This window comes from Emys orbicularis, chromosome 9, assembly GCF_028017835.1.
Source record: "Emys orbicularis isolate rEmyOrb1 chromosome 9, rEmyOrb1.hap1, whole genome shotgun sequence".
NCBI lineage: Eukaryota > Metazoa > Chordata > Testudines > Emydidae > Emys > Emys orbicularis.
In genome coordinates this window covers 63792238-63811835 of record NC_088691.1, presented here as the reverse complement: position 1 = coordinate 63811835, position 19598 = coordinate 63792238, and the positions used below count along the sequence as shown (strand labels likewise).

General features: G+C 38.9%; 1 protein-coding gene across 2 annotated transcripts in view; it reads left to right on the top strand.

The window, feature by feature from the left end:
• PIK3CB (phosphatidylinositol-4,5-bisphosphate 3-kinase catalytic subunit beta) overlaps positions 1 to 19598 on the top strand; it is a 108760-nt gene that overhangs the window by 37492 nt on the left and 51670 nt on the right. The window contains exons 7-11 of one of the 2 annotated variants that reach the window (XM_065410609.1): positions 1349 to 1600; positions 2486 to 2582; positions 4332 to 4462; positions 10133 to 10186; positions 15067 to 15255. In XM_065410609.1, the coding sequence (XP_065266681.1) occupies positions 1349 to 1600; positions 2486 to 2582; positions 4332 to 4462; positions 10133 to 10186; positions 15067 to 15255 (723 nt within the window). Of the gene's footprint in view, positions 1 to 1348; positions 1601 to 2485; positions 2583 to 4331; positions 4463 to 10132; positions 10187 to 15066; positions 15256 to 19598 lie in introns of those variants that run through there. The other variant, XM_065410611.1, reaches the window with a different exon arrangement.

Below are 19598 nucleotides of genomic sequence, written 5' to 3'. Positions count from 1 at the left end.
TGTTATCCTGGTATTTCTTTCTGGACCGGAAATAAGGAATTGTCAGAAATCTCACCAGGGAGCCTTTAAGATTTCCTTCACAGTTTTACAGACCTGAATAATTTGGATAAGCATCTGAACTTTTTGAAGTTCACCCAAGTCATCACTACCCTTACCATGCATTTAATTCTGTCCAGAACTGAATTGTAAATCCACATATATATTTTTGCTTTTTTCTAATGGGTTTTTAAGGCAACAGTTTCAATGGGAATATATAAGATTTTGAGAATAAAAAGGGGGGAAACACCCCACCATGCGTTTACTTTTTTGTATCCAGATTTTGTAGTAGTTTTGCTTTAGCATGTGGACTTTGTATAGAACAAAAGGCTTACCTTCAATTCAAGTAGAAAATAGAAAACAAGGATAGTATTTTGGACCTGACTCCTTTCCAGGAAATATTTTAAAGGGAAGAAGTGAAGTCAGTCCTCCTACTCATTATAGGCTCAAAAAAGAAGCAACTATAAAATACTGTCAGCACTTTTCTTCACATAGCTAAATACATATAACTTTATCACTACACGTTCAGTTTAATACTTATTCTGCCAACATGAGCTATGTGTGAGCACCAACAGTAATAGACACCAAAAGTGAAGTAATTTTTTTCAAGATATGATTTAGTTTCCTGTACAGTGTATGCTTTTAGGTTAATAAATACTCTGTTTTTTTAATAGACCTGGCCAGGATATGGAAATCACTTCCTGCAAAAAAATCTGGGTTTTTGAAATAAAAATTTAATTCTAAATCAGGACAAAACATCAAAATGCATAATTTCTCATGGGTATGGTTTTTGGCTTCCTGGCTGCCTGCCTGGAAGGCCCATTTCACTTGTGAAATTGACAAGAGCCTGCCAGCGAGACAGAGAGCCCCAGTGCTCAGCCTCCCTTCCCCTCCCCTATCTCCAGAGCCGGAGAAGCTAAGCAGTGAACTCTCTGCCTCTGTGGTGTCAGACCTGGGAGGGTGGTGGGGAAGTTGAGTGTCCAGGCTCTCGGGCTTTCCAACCCTGGAGCTGAGGAGAAGCTGTGATGCAAAGAGCCCTGGTGCTTGGCCTCAGCAGCCCTCTGGGAAAGCTTTTTTCAGTTTCAAATGAAATGACAAGAGCCTTCTAGGAGAACAACATTGGAGCTGTCAATTTGATTTTCCTTACAAAAAGAAAATTTTCCCATGGAAAATTCTGATTTTGTGAAAAGGGCTTTTTTCATCAGAAAATCATTTCAAAGAAAAACTTTCAACCGGCTCTTATGTTTTTAAGTAAATATTCCTGGCTTCATGGAATGTTTTTGGATACTTTTCTGTCACACCTCTATTACAGGTTCATGTCAGGGCTGGTCTTTTCCACGGAACTGAGCTCCTTTGTAAGCCGATTGTAAGTCCAGAAATATCTGGGAGAAGTGAACATGTTTGGAATGAAACACTGGAATTTGAAATCAATGTCTGTGACTTGCCAAGAATGGCTAGGCTGTGCTTTGCAGTTTATGCTGTGATGGATAAAATGAAAACTAAAAAGTCAACCAAGACAATTAATCCCTCCAAATACCAGACCATCAGGAAAGCTGGAAAAGTGGTAATGCTTTCATTTGTTTTCCCGTAATGTACCTCTTGATGTACTGAGCAGTGTATTTATAGGCATTTTATTTTCTCACCTTGGAAATCTGAAACATAAATGAAAAAAGTGGGTGACCTTAATTGAAGTAGTGCTCAGTTAAAAAAGCAACTTATTTATGAACTGTTTAGTCTCAGGGAGCTTATTTAAAACAAAAAAGGATAATTTTTCCTCCTTTTGTTAATTACTAGTGTTTATTTTTTCTTTATCCTTTTTATTCTAGCAATTTTTTTCTTAAATAAAGGGGTATTGTGAAAATCACATTTTAAAATCTTCACGTGTATTATTAATGACATCTTATATTCAAAGTAAAAGATTTTTAAAAATAAACTAATTTATTTCACATCATTTTTGTTTACTTTTTTGCATTTTACTATTCAATTTATGGTTTCCATGTACTCAGACCAAGGCTGTTTACATTCCCCAACACAGGGGAATATTCTGTTCTTATTGGGTTTTGTAAAAGCTTTTGGCCCTCCCCACACACAGAAAAAGGCCATAAACTTAAAGTAATTGGCAATGTCTCTTTAATGAGCTGAAGCTTTAAAAATTATTAGTATTTGTGAAATTGTATTCACATCTTTTGAGCTCTGAACAGGATAGGTTTTTTTTTCTAGACTGATCCAGAAAATCACATATTTAACTTTCAGTATTGAACTAAAGACAATGGGACTTAGGTACATGCTGAAAGTTGAGCATGTGCTGAATTGCTTTCCTGAATCAGTGTCTTAGTCTAGAACAATTTTTTTTTACTCTTTATTTTTCTAGTTTTGTGTCATTTACTATTTTAAAGTTTCAGATTTATTGTTAGGTTCCATTTAAACAATAAAGTCTTTCCTTCAACAGCACTATCCTGTAGCCTGGGTAAATACCATGGTATTTGATTTTAAAGGACAGTTGAAGAGTGGAGACCTCTTACTGCACAGTTGGACATCATTTCCTGGTAAGGTTTGATTTGTAATCCTGGGATTTGCTGTGTACCTTAGAGTACTCATGAGACTAAAGAACATCATTAATTTAGGATAATGGAATATTATTTGTTTTTGCCTGCCATTATCACTGTTCCAAATAGGGAAAGAGAGAGCTAACATTATTATTGCATAAAATATGTCTATGTCCCCTCTGCTTTCCTTCTGATATTCTATGCAGTCTCCTTAGTCTGGTGTTTGTTAAACTTCTGTACAGTTTTCTTCAATCCTTCTTTAAAAAAATACCAAATTTCTTGGGGATGTTTCTTGTTTAGTTTGGAAATCCGTTCTATCCTTGAAGTGTTATCCATTACTGAATAAGGACCCTTTAAAAATGGCAATGACTGTTATTTCTAGCAATTTATAATGTTTGCCATCTTTAAGATGCCATTATATTTTCATTGCTTGTGTTGGTTCAGATTCCTATGCCATAAAAAGCAGATGATTGTTTTGGTTAGAATGAAGAGTGGCACCTAAATTTCATATTGCTTTATAAGCAACCTGTATATTTCAGTGGACCAAATGTTATTATAATAAATTTCAGTCCATGTGGTTTTTATTAACTCAAAGTTAATTGCATTATCATGTCATATATATATATATATATATTACAGAGAATCTGTTCCGGCAAATTAGAGAGCTTAATCTACATTAATTTTGATCTATACATTTTTTTCTTTAATTAAATAAGAGCAGCTTTTAAATATTTATTTTAAAAATCATGCTAAAGATATTCATTCTGGATCAGATCTGCAGCTGGTGTAAATTGTCTTGGCTGGATTGAGGATCAGCGCTATGCCAGTTTATAGCTGCTGAGGATTTGGCCGTTTATTTTGTTTAATTCAGTAACCTTTTCTGTGGAAAATGGGAATTATAATGTGGTGGTTTATGCTGAACAAGCGAAGTGCATAGAATAGCCTCTGTCAGTAAATCCCAACTACTTATAATTGCCTCTGAAGTTTTGGGGAGACTTTTTATTCCAAGGATCTGTGTTTATAAGAAGCTAATTAAACCTCACAACCCACCTGTGAGGTAGGTAACTATTATGCCTATTTTGTCAATGGGGAAAATGAGGTACAGAGAAATGAATTGCTCAAAGGCTTGCATTAAATAAGTGACAGAACCAGAAATAGAACATCCAAAGTCCTAAGGACATCCTTGTGCTTTCCTGACTTGTGCTGCTCTCTCCCATAAAGCCCCACATCGTAGTCACCTTCCATCTGCGTGAGGAAAACTGGACAAAATGCCCTTTTGAGCTTATTAATCTTGCTCTTTCATTATAGAAGCAATTCAGCAACACGAGGGACTCTTGTCTTCAGTGGCTTAGAACTCCTGTTAGATGCTGGGTCATTCCCCCTTGGACAAAGTTATGGGAACCTAATCTATCCATGGGGCTGAAACTGCAGCTAGAGATTGGCATGCTATAGGGACAATTTTTACTGCCCACCTTCCATTTTCTGAAACAGTAACAAGTGGAAGTGTCATAAAAGCCAAGCTGGTTCTGTAACCTGTCTTCCTTTCAATGGATGATACTCTTGGGCATCAGACATGTTGATGTTAGGAACAGATTGTGCCAGAGATCCATTGCAAAGTAGGAGAGAATCTGGCCCTCTGTGAACAGCTATGTATATTTTTACAATCAACACAGGAAGCAGTTTCTCATGGCATTGCTGCCTTATCCAAAGACACTTTGTACTATAACATAAATTGTTCTGATATTTTAGATGAACTTGAAGAAATGTTGAATCCAATGGGAACAGTACGAACTAATCCTTACACTGAAAATGCAACGGCTTTGCACATTAAATTTCAAGAATATTCAAAACTGCCTATTTATTACCCTCCCTTTGATAAGGTAAGATATAATACACTAAATAAAGAGAAGCCATGAATGCTAGTATATAAATGGCTATCTGGTATTTACTTTCTTCCCGTTTAACACTGGCTTTTGATTAAATCCACCCTTCCTGCCTTTTAGTTTACATATTGTAGTTACTAAAACTTGGAACATATAAGTAAACCTCAGTATTCTGGCTTCCATATCTTTAGAGAACATATTGAACAGAATTTTTTAAACATTCTGCACTTCTAGTGCATGTTATTTTGAGTGTCAGAAAAAACACTGTCTATTTTTAATATTACAACTGCCTTTGACAATAATATATCACAGTTGCATTTCTGTAAACCTCAGTATAAACACATTCAGTGATATCAAACTGTACTTAATCAGGACTGAAAAGGATCTGACATTTTACGTTTAAGACTATATTTTATCCATTCTCTGTTCCCTTCAACAGTTAAAATCCTTTTCTGGAGAAATACACTTTTTATGTCTGTTTCTACACTGAAACACTTCTTTAGTTTGCTCTTGAACAAAATTACCTTTAGTTGTACTATACAATGTCACAGATACAAATAAGAATATCTGCCTAGGGACAGGAAGTATATGTGAGTGTGTGTTCAGAGTACAGCTGATGCATCTACAGTGTAAATACTAGAACAGCTAGTCTATTCACAAACCAGCCAATAAAGCTGATCCCAGGTGACAATATAAGTGCAGTTTCGCAGCACTAAGCAATTGGTACCATTTTCCTGACAGTAGTGGGAAATCTTATTACCGATTCCTGAAGAAGTTATTTCTCTTGTTTAAAAATATTTGGCAATTTTATCACCTTTTAATTATAATACTTGTTCTTTTTCTGTTAATTAGCTTGTGTACATTTATTTCTAAAAATATTTAAACTCATATGTATTTGTGTTCCTGAGATAATTTAGAATATATACTACCTTTACTAGTTAATATTTTTGTTTCTGTGTTCAGATTTTCTTTTGTGCTTTTAATTACTTACAATTGAAAATTCAAATATTCAGGCATGTTCAAACATTGTCATAAATGTGGTCAGAGGATTTTATTGAGTGCAGTACATTATATAGTCACAGTGGTTTAGTGTGATAATATGACTGATAATATTCCCCTGTCTGTCATAACTCTTGTTGGGGAACTTTATCCTCTTCTTCAACTGTACCTGAGCAATTCTGTACATCAAACTCAGGGAAATTCTAGTGCTTTTATGTGAAGTGATTTCACAGCTGGTAGAAGAAAGGTTGCTGGAAGCACTCAGTATTGGAGAACTTAGATACAAGTCCTTTTTTGGTGGTTCTTGGTTGCTCAAAACTTTCTGCTGCTTTTAATTCTCGAGAGTTGAGTAATGTTTTGTAACATCAATGGGAAACTGAAAGCATCAAAATATTTTGCTTCAGATATTTAGTTCCAATATTGAGAATGAACTGAGATCAGAGCTGCTGAGGATGAATTGCTGAGATCAGGATGGTATAGTAATTAATCTTTTTGTGAAGGAATAAAGCTCCCCTCTTTGAATGAAGGCCCCTTTGGACCAAAGTGATGGAGACAATGGGCCATATCCTCAGCTGGCATAAATTATATTTGTAGCTACCTGTTTTATACCAGCTGAGGATTTGGACCCTCATTATTTGTTTAAATTTGCAAGTAAGATTTAGCAAATACATAATTTGTTTTAATTGTTCCAGTTTTCAGTGTTGGTTGAGGGCATTAGACAGAATACCCTTAATTAGATGTGTGATCGTGGTTTGAGAGTCACAGATCCTGAAGATGAAACTAACTCTCTCTCTCTCTCTCTCTCTCTCTCTCTCTCTCTCTCTCTCTCTCTCTCTCTCTCTCTGATTTATTTATTCATATATATATATGATCATAGCATCAGTCCACCTGTTAGTAGAATATACAAAGACCCTCATTATAGATGCAAATTGATACTTCACTTTAGCCATCTTCGCTGACGCAGCAGCTAATTATTTAATGTTGTTAATCATGTGTCTGCTGTAAATGTTAGACTGTATTTAAGTAGAATTAATTCAGAAGTCCACTGGAACTGAGTCCTGAGTTACAACACTAATCTAGATTTGCCTCATCTGCTCTCTAGGATCTATTTCTGGGCTGGGAAGTCGAGCTCTCACCACTTTTCTTGAGATGATTGTATCTTGTGTTTTATTTATTGTGTTGTGGTGGAGTTTATAGCTGAAATTACCCACAAATTGCATTAAAAGCATGTTAAGGTTGCAAAGTCAAGCGCTCAAAAGATAGGAAATGCCAGAATTAAGAAGGTTGGCTGTGCTGCTTGAATTCAGCCCTGCTATGCATACACATTGATACAGTCTTTAATTCCATTATCACATACTACTATTTCCACAGGGCCCCTTTCTTATTCAGTTCACCGAATGGACGGTGTTCAATGAATGACAATCTGATATTTCTTTTATCCTCATTGTTCAAATGTGGCATCATGCCTTACTTATTGCACACTGTTCAAATCCTGCTATGAGGACAAAATTATTAATTTCTTCATAGGCTCTTCTATAGCACTCATCACTGTATTATGAGTGCTTCACAAAAACTGATGGATTTCTTTTCACAACACTCCTGTGAAGTGAGAAGGTAGTAGTATCTCCATTTTACAGATGGGGACCTAAGCACAGAGAGAGAGTAAGGTCAAAAGTGTGCACTAATTTTGACTGTCCAATTTTAGATGCCTAGGACCTGATTTTCAGAGCACTTAGCATTTTATGGCACTTTATATATTCAGAGCAGAGCCCCCATTGAACGTAGTAGCCATTGTACGTGCTTAGCACTTCTGCAAATTAGAAGTGTCCAGAAAATGGAGGGAACACAGTGGCCACCTGTGAAAGTTTTGTAGTATGTGACTGGTTGAGCATCACATAAGAACTCAGTGGCAGAGGTAGGGATAGAATCCAATTCTCCAGGGCAGCATTCAGCAGCCTTAACCATAAGACCATGCTTTTCTCTTCCTGCAAACCCCTGCCTCCTTCACTAGTTCCCTTCCAATTTCTGCAACAAAAGAGGCAGGGACCCTACAGATAAGGACTTTCTTCACTAAACTGCACTGGTTCATCCATTGCCCCTCCTCCCCCCCCCCCCCCCGCCCCTTCCCCCGGCTCCTTGTATGATCTCAATCTTCCCCTTGCTTTTCCCTTTATCATACTAGCTTCCATTCACCCCATCAGCTCCTATTCCATTTTCTCCCCTCTCCCAACTCTTTGTTCCAAACTACTCTCTCTCTCTCTCTCTGCTGTTGCCAGCCCCTGTCTGGCTCCTGTCCTATCTGTATTTGAATCAGAGTAGCCTTGTGACTGCCAGGAGCAACAATTATAGGTAATGTCCTGCCATTGCAGCACTAGGCCAGAGTTTGCTCAGTACAGATAAAACCTTTGGAGAAGTTAGCTGCCAAACTCTAACAAGGCTCTACTGAGCATGTGCAAACTGAGGGTTTTTTTTTATTTTTTATTTTTTTTCCCCCAAAGGTTTATAATTTGAGTGGGAGGTTTTCCATAGACGCAGCAAAAGGCCCATGCCTGCCATATTCCAAGACCACCCCCAAAGCATGAAGGTGCAAGAGCTTCTCAATAAAATGATAAAAATATTTTTAACATGGCCAAAGATGTATTTTCCCCTTAATTTCGCTCTGGGAAATGGCTGAACCATTTTTGCTGAAACTTTCAAAACAAAAAACTCAACATCAGGCAGAGACTCACTATTGAAAATTTCAACCCAAGCAATTTGGAAAAGTTGCATGCAACTGAAAACAGAATCTTATAATAGAAAGCATCAGGCAGCCTTAACTATAGGCACTGCTACTGGCTCCACCTATAATAATTGTACAGTGGATGTTGATTATACTTTTAAAGAAAGACTATGTATTTGATTGCTTCTATAAGCTGATTGCTGATATAATCTTTAGATATTTTTAAATATGAAAAACATCTGGTTTGAATACACAGCTTTCTTATACTGAATACAGTCTATGATGGAGAACTATTAAATAACCTAGAGAGGATAAGTTACCTGCTCATAGTTATATGCATTGTTCCACTGAGATGTGTCAATCAAAGCTTTTCTGGCTTTAAGTGTGTGTGTATATATATATATATATATATATATATATATATATATATGTTGGGCAAGACATGATCCACTATCTCCTTCCCCTGGCTCAGGGCTGCCACCTTCATGGTGCCATTTCTAACTTTCAAAGTACTGTTCGTGCTTGGGTGCAGAATGGCTCAGGATATTTGTAAAGGAATAAGTGCTGTTGATTCAAATCCAGCCCAGGTCAGTAAAAACCAAATGTTGTTACTGTATGTTCAGTGAACTATGCAAAATAGGTTGGAGGTCTCAATCTAATTTGCAGTGGGATAGGCAGGGGTGAAAGTAAGTTAAAGGACTTACCGGTACGCTGGAGTCCTAAGCAGGGGTGTGGCCTCAACCAGAAGAGGCGGGGCCTTTAAATCAAGATTTAAAGGCCCCAGGGCTCCGGCTGCGGCTGGGAGCCCCGGGACCTTTAAATCACCCCCAAGCTAACAGCTGCAGGGGCGATTTAAATGGCCCGGGGCTCTGGCCGGCGCTACCGCAGCGGAGCTCCAGGCCCTTTAAATCACCGGAGCCCTGCTGCTGCTACCCCGGGGCTCCGGCAGCCGGGCTCAGGCGGCGATTTTAAAGCTGGGCTCTGGCGGCAGGGAGCCCCGGGCGCTTTAAATCACCGCCAGAGCCCAGCTGCTGGAGCCCCGGGGTAGTGGCGGCAGGGCTCCGGCGGTGATTTAAAGGGCCCGGGGCTCTGGCCGCTGCAGGGAGCCCCGGGCCCTTTAAATCGCCAGCCTGGGGAAGCCGGTCCGGCACGGCATACCGGCTCTTGCTGCTATGCCGGACCGGACCGGCTTACTTTCACTTCTGGGGATAGGTATCTAAATCACAGAACATCTCATACAATGGACGCTACTTGACAATAATTTTGGAGGTGTTGAGCACTGAGCACAGCCACCAAAAATTGGGTGGACGTGGAAATTGAAGTACTCATCAGATTACTGAAGGGACAGTGTAGGGAAGCTGACATTATAGAAGATGTGTTTTGTGGATAGGTAGAGGGCATCAGTCTCCAAGAATATTAACTTGCAGCTTTTCACAGATTTAATTCACATGTATAATTGTAAAGATGAGGGGACAATATTGTACTTCCTTGCCCTGAAGTGGAACCAAAGAACATAGATTTATGCAAGGATACCATCTTCAGAGAACACCAAATTGCCTGAGAAATCCTTTTGCTTTAGGTGCATTCCACTAGTACTTGCATTTTTCACATGGGTAGCTGGTATGTAGCACTCCTTTGTGCATACTATACTGAGTTTTCTAGACCAGAATCTGTTTTTTATTAGATTAGCTATCTATATTCATAAAAAGACATTTTATGGAAGAGTAATAATACACATAAGGTTGTGATATAATATGATACATAAACACATTTGTATACCACACTTACAGTATAAAGAATTAACAAATATGGGTAAATAATCAGCTCTCTAACTAAAGAGAGAACTTTTGCTGTATCATTTCACCACTTAACCTTTATAACATTTTTCCTTCAAAATGTAGTCCAATTCTTTATTTCAATCTAATGCCTAAACTATTATCCTTTTGCAGATACTTGAAAAGGCAGCTGAGATTGCAAAAAGCAGTGAGAATGCTGGTATGGCAGTAAGTATCCAACCTGAAAATAGCATCTTCAAAATTAGAAAATCCCAATATCCTATTTCTCTGTCACTTTATGCTTGTATTATTCTAATAGAAAATAAATATATGTATTCAGGTAACATTAAAACCCTCTAGGTTTTTTAGGTTGTTTGTTTGTTTTTAAATGACCACCCACTTTTGTGGGAGTTAGCATTTCCTTCAAATCAAGCATATATTCCTTGTATTGGACACTAGTCAGGCTACAGAGTGGACAAGGGATGCTGTGGCTGAATATATTTCATGGATTATACCTCATCCATGTCTGAAATTTGGTTTCATACAGCATACAAATGTAATTAATAGTTAGTTGTAGCAAGATAATCTGTCTGGTTGTCAGAAGCTTCCCAATAATGACCATTTTTGAGCTGGATTGATCTTTGACAACAATAAATTCCTTAATTTTTTGTATACCTGTGGAGTGGAAATATTTGATCTTCTGAAGGAGGTGAACAGTTCTGGAACAGAGGTTGTACTTTTTAATATGAAGTCTTTAACTTGAAATTGCTTTCTTAATACATACCTGCCTAATGTTGAGGGGAAAAAATAAAAAAAATACAGAAAACTACAACCCTGCTAGTTCTACAGTCTGTTACTGGAAAGTACCTGTTCTACTTACTGATCTACAGTAAGAACTGTGTGATGTTTTAGAATACAGAAGTTAGTCAACAAGTACATCAAGTGTAAATAACACTGAATATAGCACTTTAAACATTATGCAGTGTTCAGAAACACTGAAAACTCATAACTTGTTTTGTTACAAGCGACTGAATATGTAAATGAGATTATCACTTACACAGCAGAATGTCAACTTGATGTTATTTGTAATCAAGACCTTTTATTTATTATCTTTTAGAAACATGAAAACTGCTTTCTTGAATAAAGCTTTCAGTTACAAAATCACTTTCTTTTCAAGACTTTCTCGTTTACTGTATATTTTGACATAAGCACAAAGTACATACTTTTCTTAGCTCACTAAACAAACATTTCAATTACACCAGCTATTTTAAGTCTATTCTCTTAAACAATTTATTCTTAAATGATATTTTTGCTTGAAGATATTTACTTAAAACTTTTCAGCACAATGCAAGGCTCAGGCACTCATCCTTTCTAGTAAGAACTAAATTTCAAAGTAATAATGTATGTAGCATTTGAATTATTTTGTCAACTAGGAACTCTCTACGGAATGTTACTATGAAGTGAAACTGTTTACGATACATAAACAATATTGTCTTCAATTTGGCCTATAATTTTAACTAAACTTTTACAAGGAAGCAAAAAGGTTTTCATGCAAAAAGAATACCACTTAAAAAAATCTGAATCCACTCTAATTTCACAAGATCCAAGGAAGTTTCCATACTAATTGCTCAAGTTTTCAGGTTGCTTCAGAGCTTCATATAATACACAGTGAAAATAGATTATCAATGTCTTTGCACAGAGTACATCTTTGTCTAGAAGCAGGAGCTTCTATTACATTTAATTATGTGTCTATATGGCTTTCAAATTATGGTGGTCAGCTTTATTTCTTTCCTTGCAGTTTGCATAGTAAGGATGCATCCTGTGACCAGTGTGTCTTTTAAATGAAGTTTTGTTCTTAGTAAACCTAATTTTTAAAAGTAATGTTAATTTCCAAGTTCTAGTAATCAAAGTTACGTTAACTTTTAACCTATGATAATAATTGACATAGGATAGTTAAGCACTGGAACAAGTCACCTAGGGAGGTTATGGAATCCCTGTCATTAGAGGATTAGAACAGGTTAGAAAAACACCTCTCAGGGATGGTCTGTGTAGACTTAATTCGGCCTCAGAGGCGACTCTAGATTTAATCCTGAGTGGAGCGCAGGAGCTGGTCCAAGAGGTAACTATAGCGGGACCGCTTGGAAATAGTGACCATAATACAATAGCATTCAACATCCCTGTGGTGGGAAGAACACCTCAACTGCCCAACACTGTGGCCTTTAATTTCAAAAGGGGGAACTATACAAAAATGAGGGGGTTAGTTAGACAAAAGTTAAAAGGTACAGTGACTAAAGTGAAATCCCTGCAAGTTGCGTGGGCCCTTTTTAAAGACACCATAATAGAGGCTCAACTTCAATGTATACCCCAAGTTAAGAAAAACAGTAAAAGAACTAAAAAAGAGCCACCGTGGCTTAACAACCATGTAAAAGAAGCAGTGAGAGATAAAAAGACTTCCTTTAAAAAGTGGAAGTCAAATCCTAGTGAGGCAAATAGAAAGGAGCACAAACACTGCCAACTTAAGTGCAAGAGTGTAATTAGAAAAGCCAAAGAGGAGTTTGAAGAACGGCTAGCCAAAAACTCCAAAGGTAATAACAAAATGTTTTTTAAGTACATCAGAAGCAGGAAGCCTGCTAAACAACCAGTGGGGCCCCTTGACGATGAAAATACAAAAGGAGCGCTTAAAGATGATAAAGTCATTGCGGAGAAACTAAATGGATTCTTTGCTTCAGTCTTCACGGCTGAGGATGTTAGGGAGATTCCCAAACCTGAGCTGGCTTTTGTAGGTGACAAATCTGAGGAACTGTCACAGATTGAAGTATCACTAGAGGAGGTTTTGGAATTAATTGATAAACTCAACATTAACAAGTCACCGGGACCAGATGGCATTCACCCAAGAGTTCTGAAAGAACTCCAATGTGAAGTTGCGGAACTATTAACTAAGGTTTGTAACCTGTCCTTTAAATCGGCTTCGGTACCCAATGACTGGAAGTTAGCTAATGTAACGCCAATATTTAAAAAGGGCTCTAGGGGTGATCCCAGCAATTACAGACCGGTAAGTCTAACGTCGGTACCGGGCAAATTAGTTGAAACAATAGTAAAGAACAAAATTGTCAGACACATAGAAAAACATAAACTCTTGAGCAATAGTCAACATGGTTTCTGTAAAGGGAAATCGTGTCTTACTAATCTATTAGAGTTCTTTGAAGGGGTCAACAAACATGTGGACAAGGGGGATCCGGTGGACGTAGTGTACTTAGATTTCCAGAAAGCCTTTGACAAGGTCCCTCACCAAAGGCTCTTACGTAAATTAAGTTGTCATGGGATAAAAGGGAAGGTCCTTTCATGGATTGAGAACTGGTTAAAGGACAGGGAACAAAGGGTAGGAATTAATGGTAAATTCTCAGAATGGAGAGGGGTAACTAGTGGTGTTCCCCAAGGGTCAGTCCTAGGACCAATCCTATTCAATTTATTCATAAATGATCTGGAGAAAGGGGTGAACAGTGAGGTGGCAAAGTTTGCAGTCAAGATAGTTAAGATCAAAGCAGATTGTGAAGAACTTCAAAAAGATCTCACAAAACTAAGTGATTGGGCAGCAAAATGGCAAATGAAATTTAATGTGGATAAATGTAAAGTAATGCACATTGGAAAAAATAACCCCAACTATACATACAACATGATGGGGGCTAATTTAGCTACAACGAGTCAGGAAAAAGATCTTGGCGTCATCGTGGATAGTTCTCTAAAGATGTCCACGCAGTGTGCAGAGGCGGTCAAAAAAGCAAACAGGATGTTAGGAATCATTAAAAAGGGGATAGAGAATAAGACTGAGAATATATTATTGCCCTTATATAAATCCATGGTACGCCCACATCTCGAATACTGTGTACAGATGTGGTCTCCTCACCTCAAAAAAGATATTCTAGCACTAGAAAAGGTTCAGAAAAGAGCAACTAAAATGATTAAGGGTTTAGAGAGGGTCCCATATGAGGAAAGATTAAAGAGGCTAGGACTCTTCAGTTTGGAAAAGAGAAGACTAAGGGGGGACATGATAGAGGTATATAAAATCATGAGTGATGTTGAGAAAGTGGATAAGGAAAAGTTATTTACTTATTCCCATAATACAAGAACTAGGGGTCACCAAATGAAATTAATAGGCAGCAGGTTTAAAACAAATAAAAGGAAGTTCTTCTTCACGCAGCGCACAGTCAACTTGTGGAACTCCTTACCTGAGGAGGTTGTGAAGGCTAGGACTATAACAATGTTTAAAAGGGGACTGGATAAATTCATGGTGGCTAAGTCCATAAATGGCTATTAGCCAGGATGGGTAAGAATGGTGTCCCTAGCCTCTGTTCGTCAGAGGATGGAGATGGATGGCAGGAGAGAGATCACTTGATCATTGCCTGTTAGGTTCACTCCCTCTGGGGCACCTGGCATTGGCCACTGTCGGTAGACAGATACTGGGCTAGATGGACCTTTGGTCTGACCCAGTACGGCCTTTCTTATGTTCTTATGTTCTCAGTGCTGGGGGATAGTAGATGACTTCTAAAGGTCCCTTCCTGCCCTACATTTCTTTTGTTTCTGCGTTAAAATGAGAATTGTGAGAATAAAACAAATCTGTATTAGAAAACATAATGTGTGTTAGTATTTACATATAAAACCAGTCTTTTTTTGTTATAGTTGGAAGTGCATCCTTAACATTTGATTTTAATTTGACTTTTACCCTTACAATGCCATGACACTATTTAGCTGACAAATAAATGGGAAAAATACTTGCTGTCAAAATAAGAATTCCCCCATTTAAATGGGAAAACAGCAATATCGCCATCTAGTGTTATCACAGAAGTATAATTTTTTTCAAATACTTTTGTAAATTGAATTTAGATTCTGCTGTATAAATACGTTCTACCATCACCAGAAATTTGAGGTCTGAAGTAAAAGCCTGATAATCATCCCACTGTGATCTAAGAAATGAATCCAGGTCACTTAATACTACTGTTCTCCTAATATAGCTTTATCATAGACTATTAGAGCAAGCTAGTCAGTCTGCATCGTGTATAACATAAATTTGGTAATTCTTGAACTTACTTTGCTAACTTTAATTTACCTAGGGTCGAGGTGGCAAGAAGTTCTATATTGAACTAAAAGAAATCATGGAAAGGGACCCCTTGACTCAACTATGCGAAAATGAAATGGATCTTATTTGGACTTTGCGGTATGACTGTCGTGAGAATTTTCCACAATCACTGCCAAAACTGCTGCTGTCTATAAAATGGAACAAACTTGAAGATGTTGCTCAGGTAAGGCAAATGGCAAAGGCAATGTAAAAATATGCCAGGCAAATCATGAGCAAAATTTTTCTTGTACACAGAAACATTGAAGTGTTGTGCTAAACTTTGGTTTATAAAAATAGGCATTTAGGCCATTGATTTCAGTGGAGGTTGGGAGCCTAATTACCTTTGTAGACCTGGGCCATAACTCTTTTGCTTTCAAAGAACCTATGTCTCGAGCCAGATTTTAATACTAATTTAGAAGTTAAACATGAATAACCAGTTCCCAAGCACTTTTTTCTCAAAAAACTTCAGGCAGATAGCGTGCTTGAATCCTCTCTGAGTTAACAAAGCTTTCAAATTACTTCTAAGAGGATGTCTCCATAATCCACCACCGATTGGAAAGGACAGTGGTAGACAAGCCCAAGGATGCAAAAGAGAAATAAGATTGACAGAGTTAAATTGTTTTATTCCCCTCCATTGTTTCTTTAGTTCTCTTCATGTCCCAGATTTAGGCCGTGATCCTAAAAACATACATCTGGTCAACTTTGAGCATGTGCCTAAGCATTTCCAGGATCAGGGCCTTGATTAAAACTGCAAGTCCAAAAACTTAGATTCAGATTGACTGTACTTTTTCAGATGGTAAAACCTTTGGAACTTTGTGAAAAACGGATTGTTCAAACCAGCTGATATATAATTATTGAAGAGAATAATTAATTTTCAATTAAATATCTTGCTACAAACTATAGTGTCACTCACTTCAGTGAGACTACTTGCTTGAGTAAGCTGTTCCTAAAGCTGCTATAGAGATAATTAGGGGCTTCAAGTTTTGATGTTAATATCAAACAAAGATTGCATTTTGCCAAACAAATTGAAACTAAAATGAGGATGACACAATGTCAGATATATAGGTATACGAGTCTGTTTTATTACTGTAATTCATATGTCTACGTTTTTCACATCATCCCAAATAGAATCCTAGTTCTGTAATGCTTGTTGAAAATAGGCAGAAATGTGTGTGATAGCTTTAGAATGAATCTCCTCAATTTGCATAGCAATGCACAATTGGATTCATGACTAAAAAACTATACTTTGTCAGTGTTTAATATTAGTGGAGTATATAATTGCCCTGAATTCAGTTGCTATATCCTCTGAGTTACTGAGATGAACTGATACTTGTGGAATTCTGGTTTCTGAATGAAATGTTTATTTTTCTGAGGTGATTATAATGTGAGATCCTCCTCTGTTATGGAGCTATCTAGTAATAGCTAGATCGCTATAGGCCATTTACATTTTTAAGTTGTGGAACGATGTTGTTTGTAACTTTGTATAGGAAAAGTATATGGATTTCATAGTCATCATAATATTTCTGTATCTCAGACTGATTTAAAAGTGTAAATGTAGCAAAAATAATGGATTTCTATATTTTTTTTTGGAATTTTGCCTAGACCTTCTGTGTACTCAAAAAAGCTTACTATTGCAGTGGGCAGGGCAAAACTATACAGACCCAGACAGCTTTAACAGATCCAACACGCTATGTAACAGAGAACCAGATGCTCGCTGCAGTATGTCTGTTTGCTTTAATTTAAAATTTACTGTTACTGGAACCATGCATTGAATGGCATTTGTGATTTTAGAGACCATCACACTAAGATTGTATCTGTCATCTGTGGATATAATTGGCAGTATTATAGTAAGCTATCGTACTAACCTACCATACTAATAATTTGAAAGAGAAACTATTTACTTTTAAAATGTTTGTGCTAAAAATCAACTATATTTTATGGAGCATAATGATCACAATATAAACATGTGTTCCGATTAGTATCTGAATCTAATCTGGTACTCCACCACTTACTAACTATAAAACTTTTAACCTTTTTTAGGAGACTGGGAAACCCATTCATCCGCTATGTGGAAACCCCTTCCCCCCCCCCCCCCCCCCACCATCACCATCAACAACAACTTCTGTCGACCTTACTCATCATGTGGCCCTTTTGATTGGACAGTCCAGTTAACATGTTGCCCCAGGGTCTAGGTAGCAAAGAGCCTAAGGAGAACATATGCACTATTCTGGAAGATCTATTTTTTTCCATTATATCCTTCTTTCCAACATGCCTTAAGTTACTCTTGAAGCTATTAAAGTAATTTGATTTTCACCCTCTAAACTTGCAGTTGAATGGTTTACAGCAGTGAACTCCAGACTAGTCATATGCATCACCCACTCATTCTTCACCCACTTGCATTCTTTTGTACACATGAATTCTCTCACATTGTTTATTCATTCCAATATGCTCTTGCATGTCTACTGTTCACTTAAGCTTTTGATTTGTTTTTATTTAGTATGTTAAGAATATTAAAACTGGTGTATATTTACCCATAAAAATGAGAATGTAGGGAAGGGGCTTTGGGGTATGCTCACCACAAGTCAATGCCTAAACAATTGTAGGAAATGAATTGACAGGTCCACATTACTTAGAATATGTTTTTTATTTGGAAATAAAGATTAGAGAAAAATAGATTAAATGACATTATGGCACTTCATTTTAAAAATATTTTAAAATAAAATGCCTAAGATAATATAGATATTTTAGCCATTTATCATGTATCTTAATGTGCACTTTCTGGAAGGAATGTGGTATTTCTCTTTGCTAATGTAGAGAAGGGGATGATTTGACAATTGAGTAATGTATTTGGCAACATTAGTAACCTATATTTGTGAGGAATACAAAATTCTTCTTCGAGTGCTTGCTCATGTCCATTCCATTCTAGGTGTGTGCGTGCCCACATGCACAGTCATTGGAGATTTAGCATTAGCGGTATCCGTAGGTCCAGCTGTGGCGCCCCCTTGAGTGCTGCGCTCATGCATTGGTGTATCAGGCGCCGCCAACCCTATGACCTCTCAGTTCCTTCTTACTCCCGTGATGGTTAGTTGGAGTGCCTTTCCTTGCATAGCAAGGGCTAGCGGTTTTGTCTCTTCTGACTTTGAGCCTTAGGGCCTTGTAAATAGTAGTTTATAGTAGTTAGTGTTAAGTAGTTGAGTGTAGTTAGGAGTCAGAAGGTAAGAGTCCCAGTGGGGATTTCGCCCTAGGTGGGGCATGCCTTGGTCTCTGGGGTTTAAGCCCTGTGTGGACTGTAACAGACCTATCCCTGTAAGTGACCCCCCACAGCAGCTGCCTCAAGTGCGTGGGGGAATCACATGTGAAGGACAAATGTCGTATTTGTAAAAATTTTCGACCCAGGGCTCGGAGCAGGATATTCGTTTGCGGGCTCTCCTCATGGAGGCTGCCCTTCGTCCGGCTTCTGAGCCATCCCGCCAACACTCGCCTTGTGCCTCAGTATGCAGCACGCCCCTGGTATCGGGCTCCGCCCCGCACTGCTCCCCATTGCCAATGCCCAGAAAGAAAACTTAAGAACCACGACTCCCTGGCACTGGGCAAGAAAGGCCATGGGGCATCGGTCAAAGGACCCAGTTTAGGCCGCCTTGCCACTCTGGAGCCATGTGGACGTGCCACCCCAATTTGGGCCCTTAGCCCCTTAAAGGATCAACCACTGACTCCCAGGAGTAGTAGGGGACCCAAACTTCTAATGGCATCGATGCCTTCCCAAGCTCCCCTGGCGCTGAGGGAGCAGAGGCCTCTGCCTGCGCTGCCGGCACCATCTGTACTGCAGGAAGTGGCAAAGGCTCCCCACCAGAGCAAGCCACCCACTAAGGGGGCAGTGGAGCACCATCGATCTCCCAAAGTAAGGCAGTGCTCTCCATCTCTGCACCGCAGATCTCCGGCGTCGCAGCCCAGATCCTCTGGGGCTCGCCCTCAGTCACTGGCACCATGATCGTGGTCCCCGCCACCTCGACATGGATCGCCTGGGGGAGGCACCAGTCTCCATTCCATCGGCACTGGTTGTCCTCCTTGCACAGATCTTGGTCGCATGCCCCATGGAAGTGCTCCCCATCGTGATTCCAGTCCCCCCAGCCCTGGCACTGGTCCCCTCGATACTGGCACCGATCCTCCCACTCCAAACACCTGTCTCCGGCAGCGACAGTCAGCAGGCAGACACAGGCATTGATGGCCCCACCGTGGTCACCGGAAGGGGATTCCTCTGGCACAGAAAGGCAGTTCAGCCCTCCGCCCAGACTCCACCGGTGCGAATGGTCATCTGATGCCGCATCAATGTCTACGGCGCCACCTTGGCAGCGTGGCCAGCGCAGTGGCCTTATTGGAGTGCCTGGGACATGCTGGTGATGATGATGCCCCTTTCACACCACTCATCTGCTGCTGCCTCGGAGCAACAGCTGACCGCACCGGGCTCCGTGCATGAGACCCGCTCGGAGGTCGGGCTAGAGGAGACAGCGCCCATCCCAAAACCCCTCT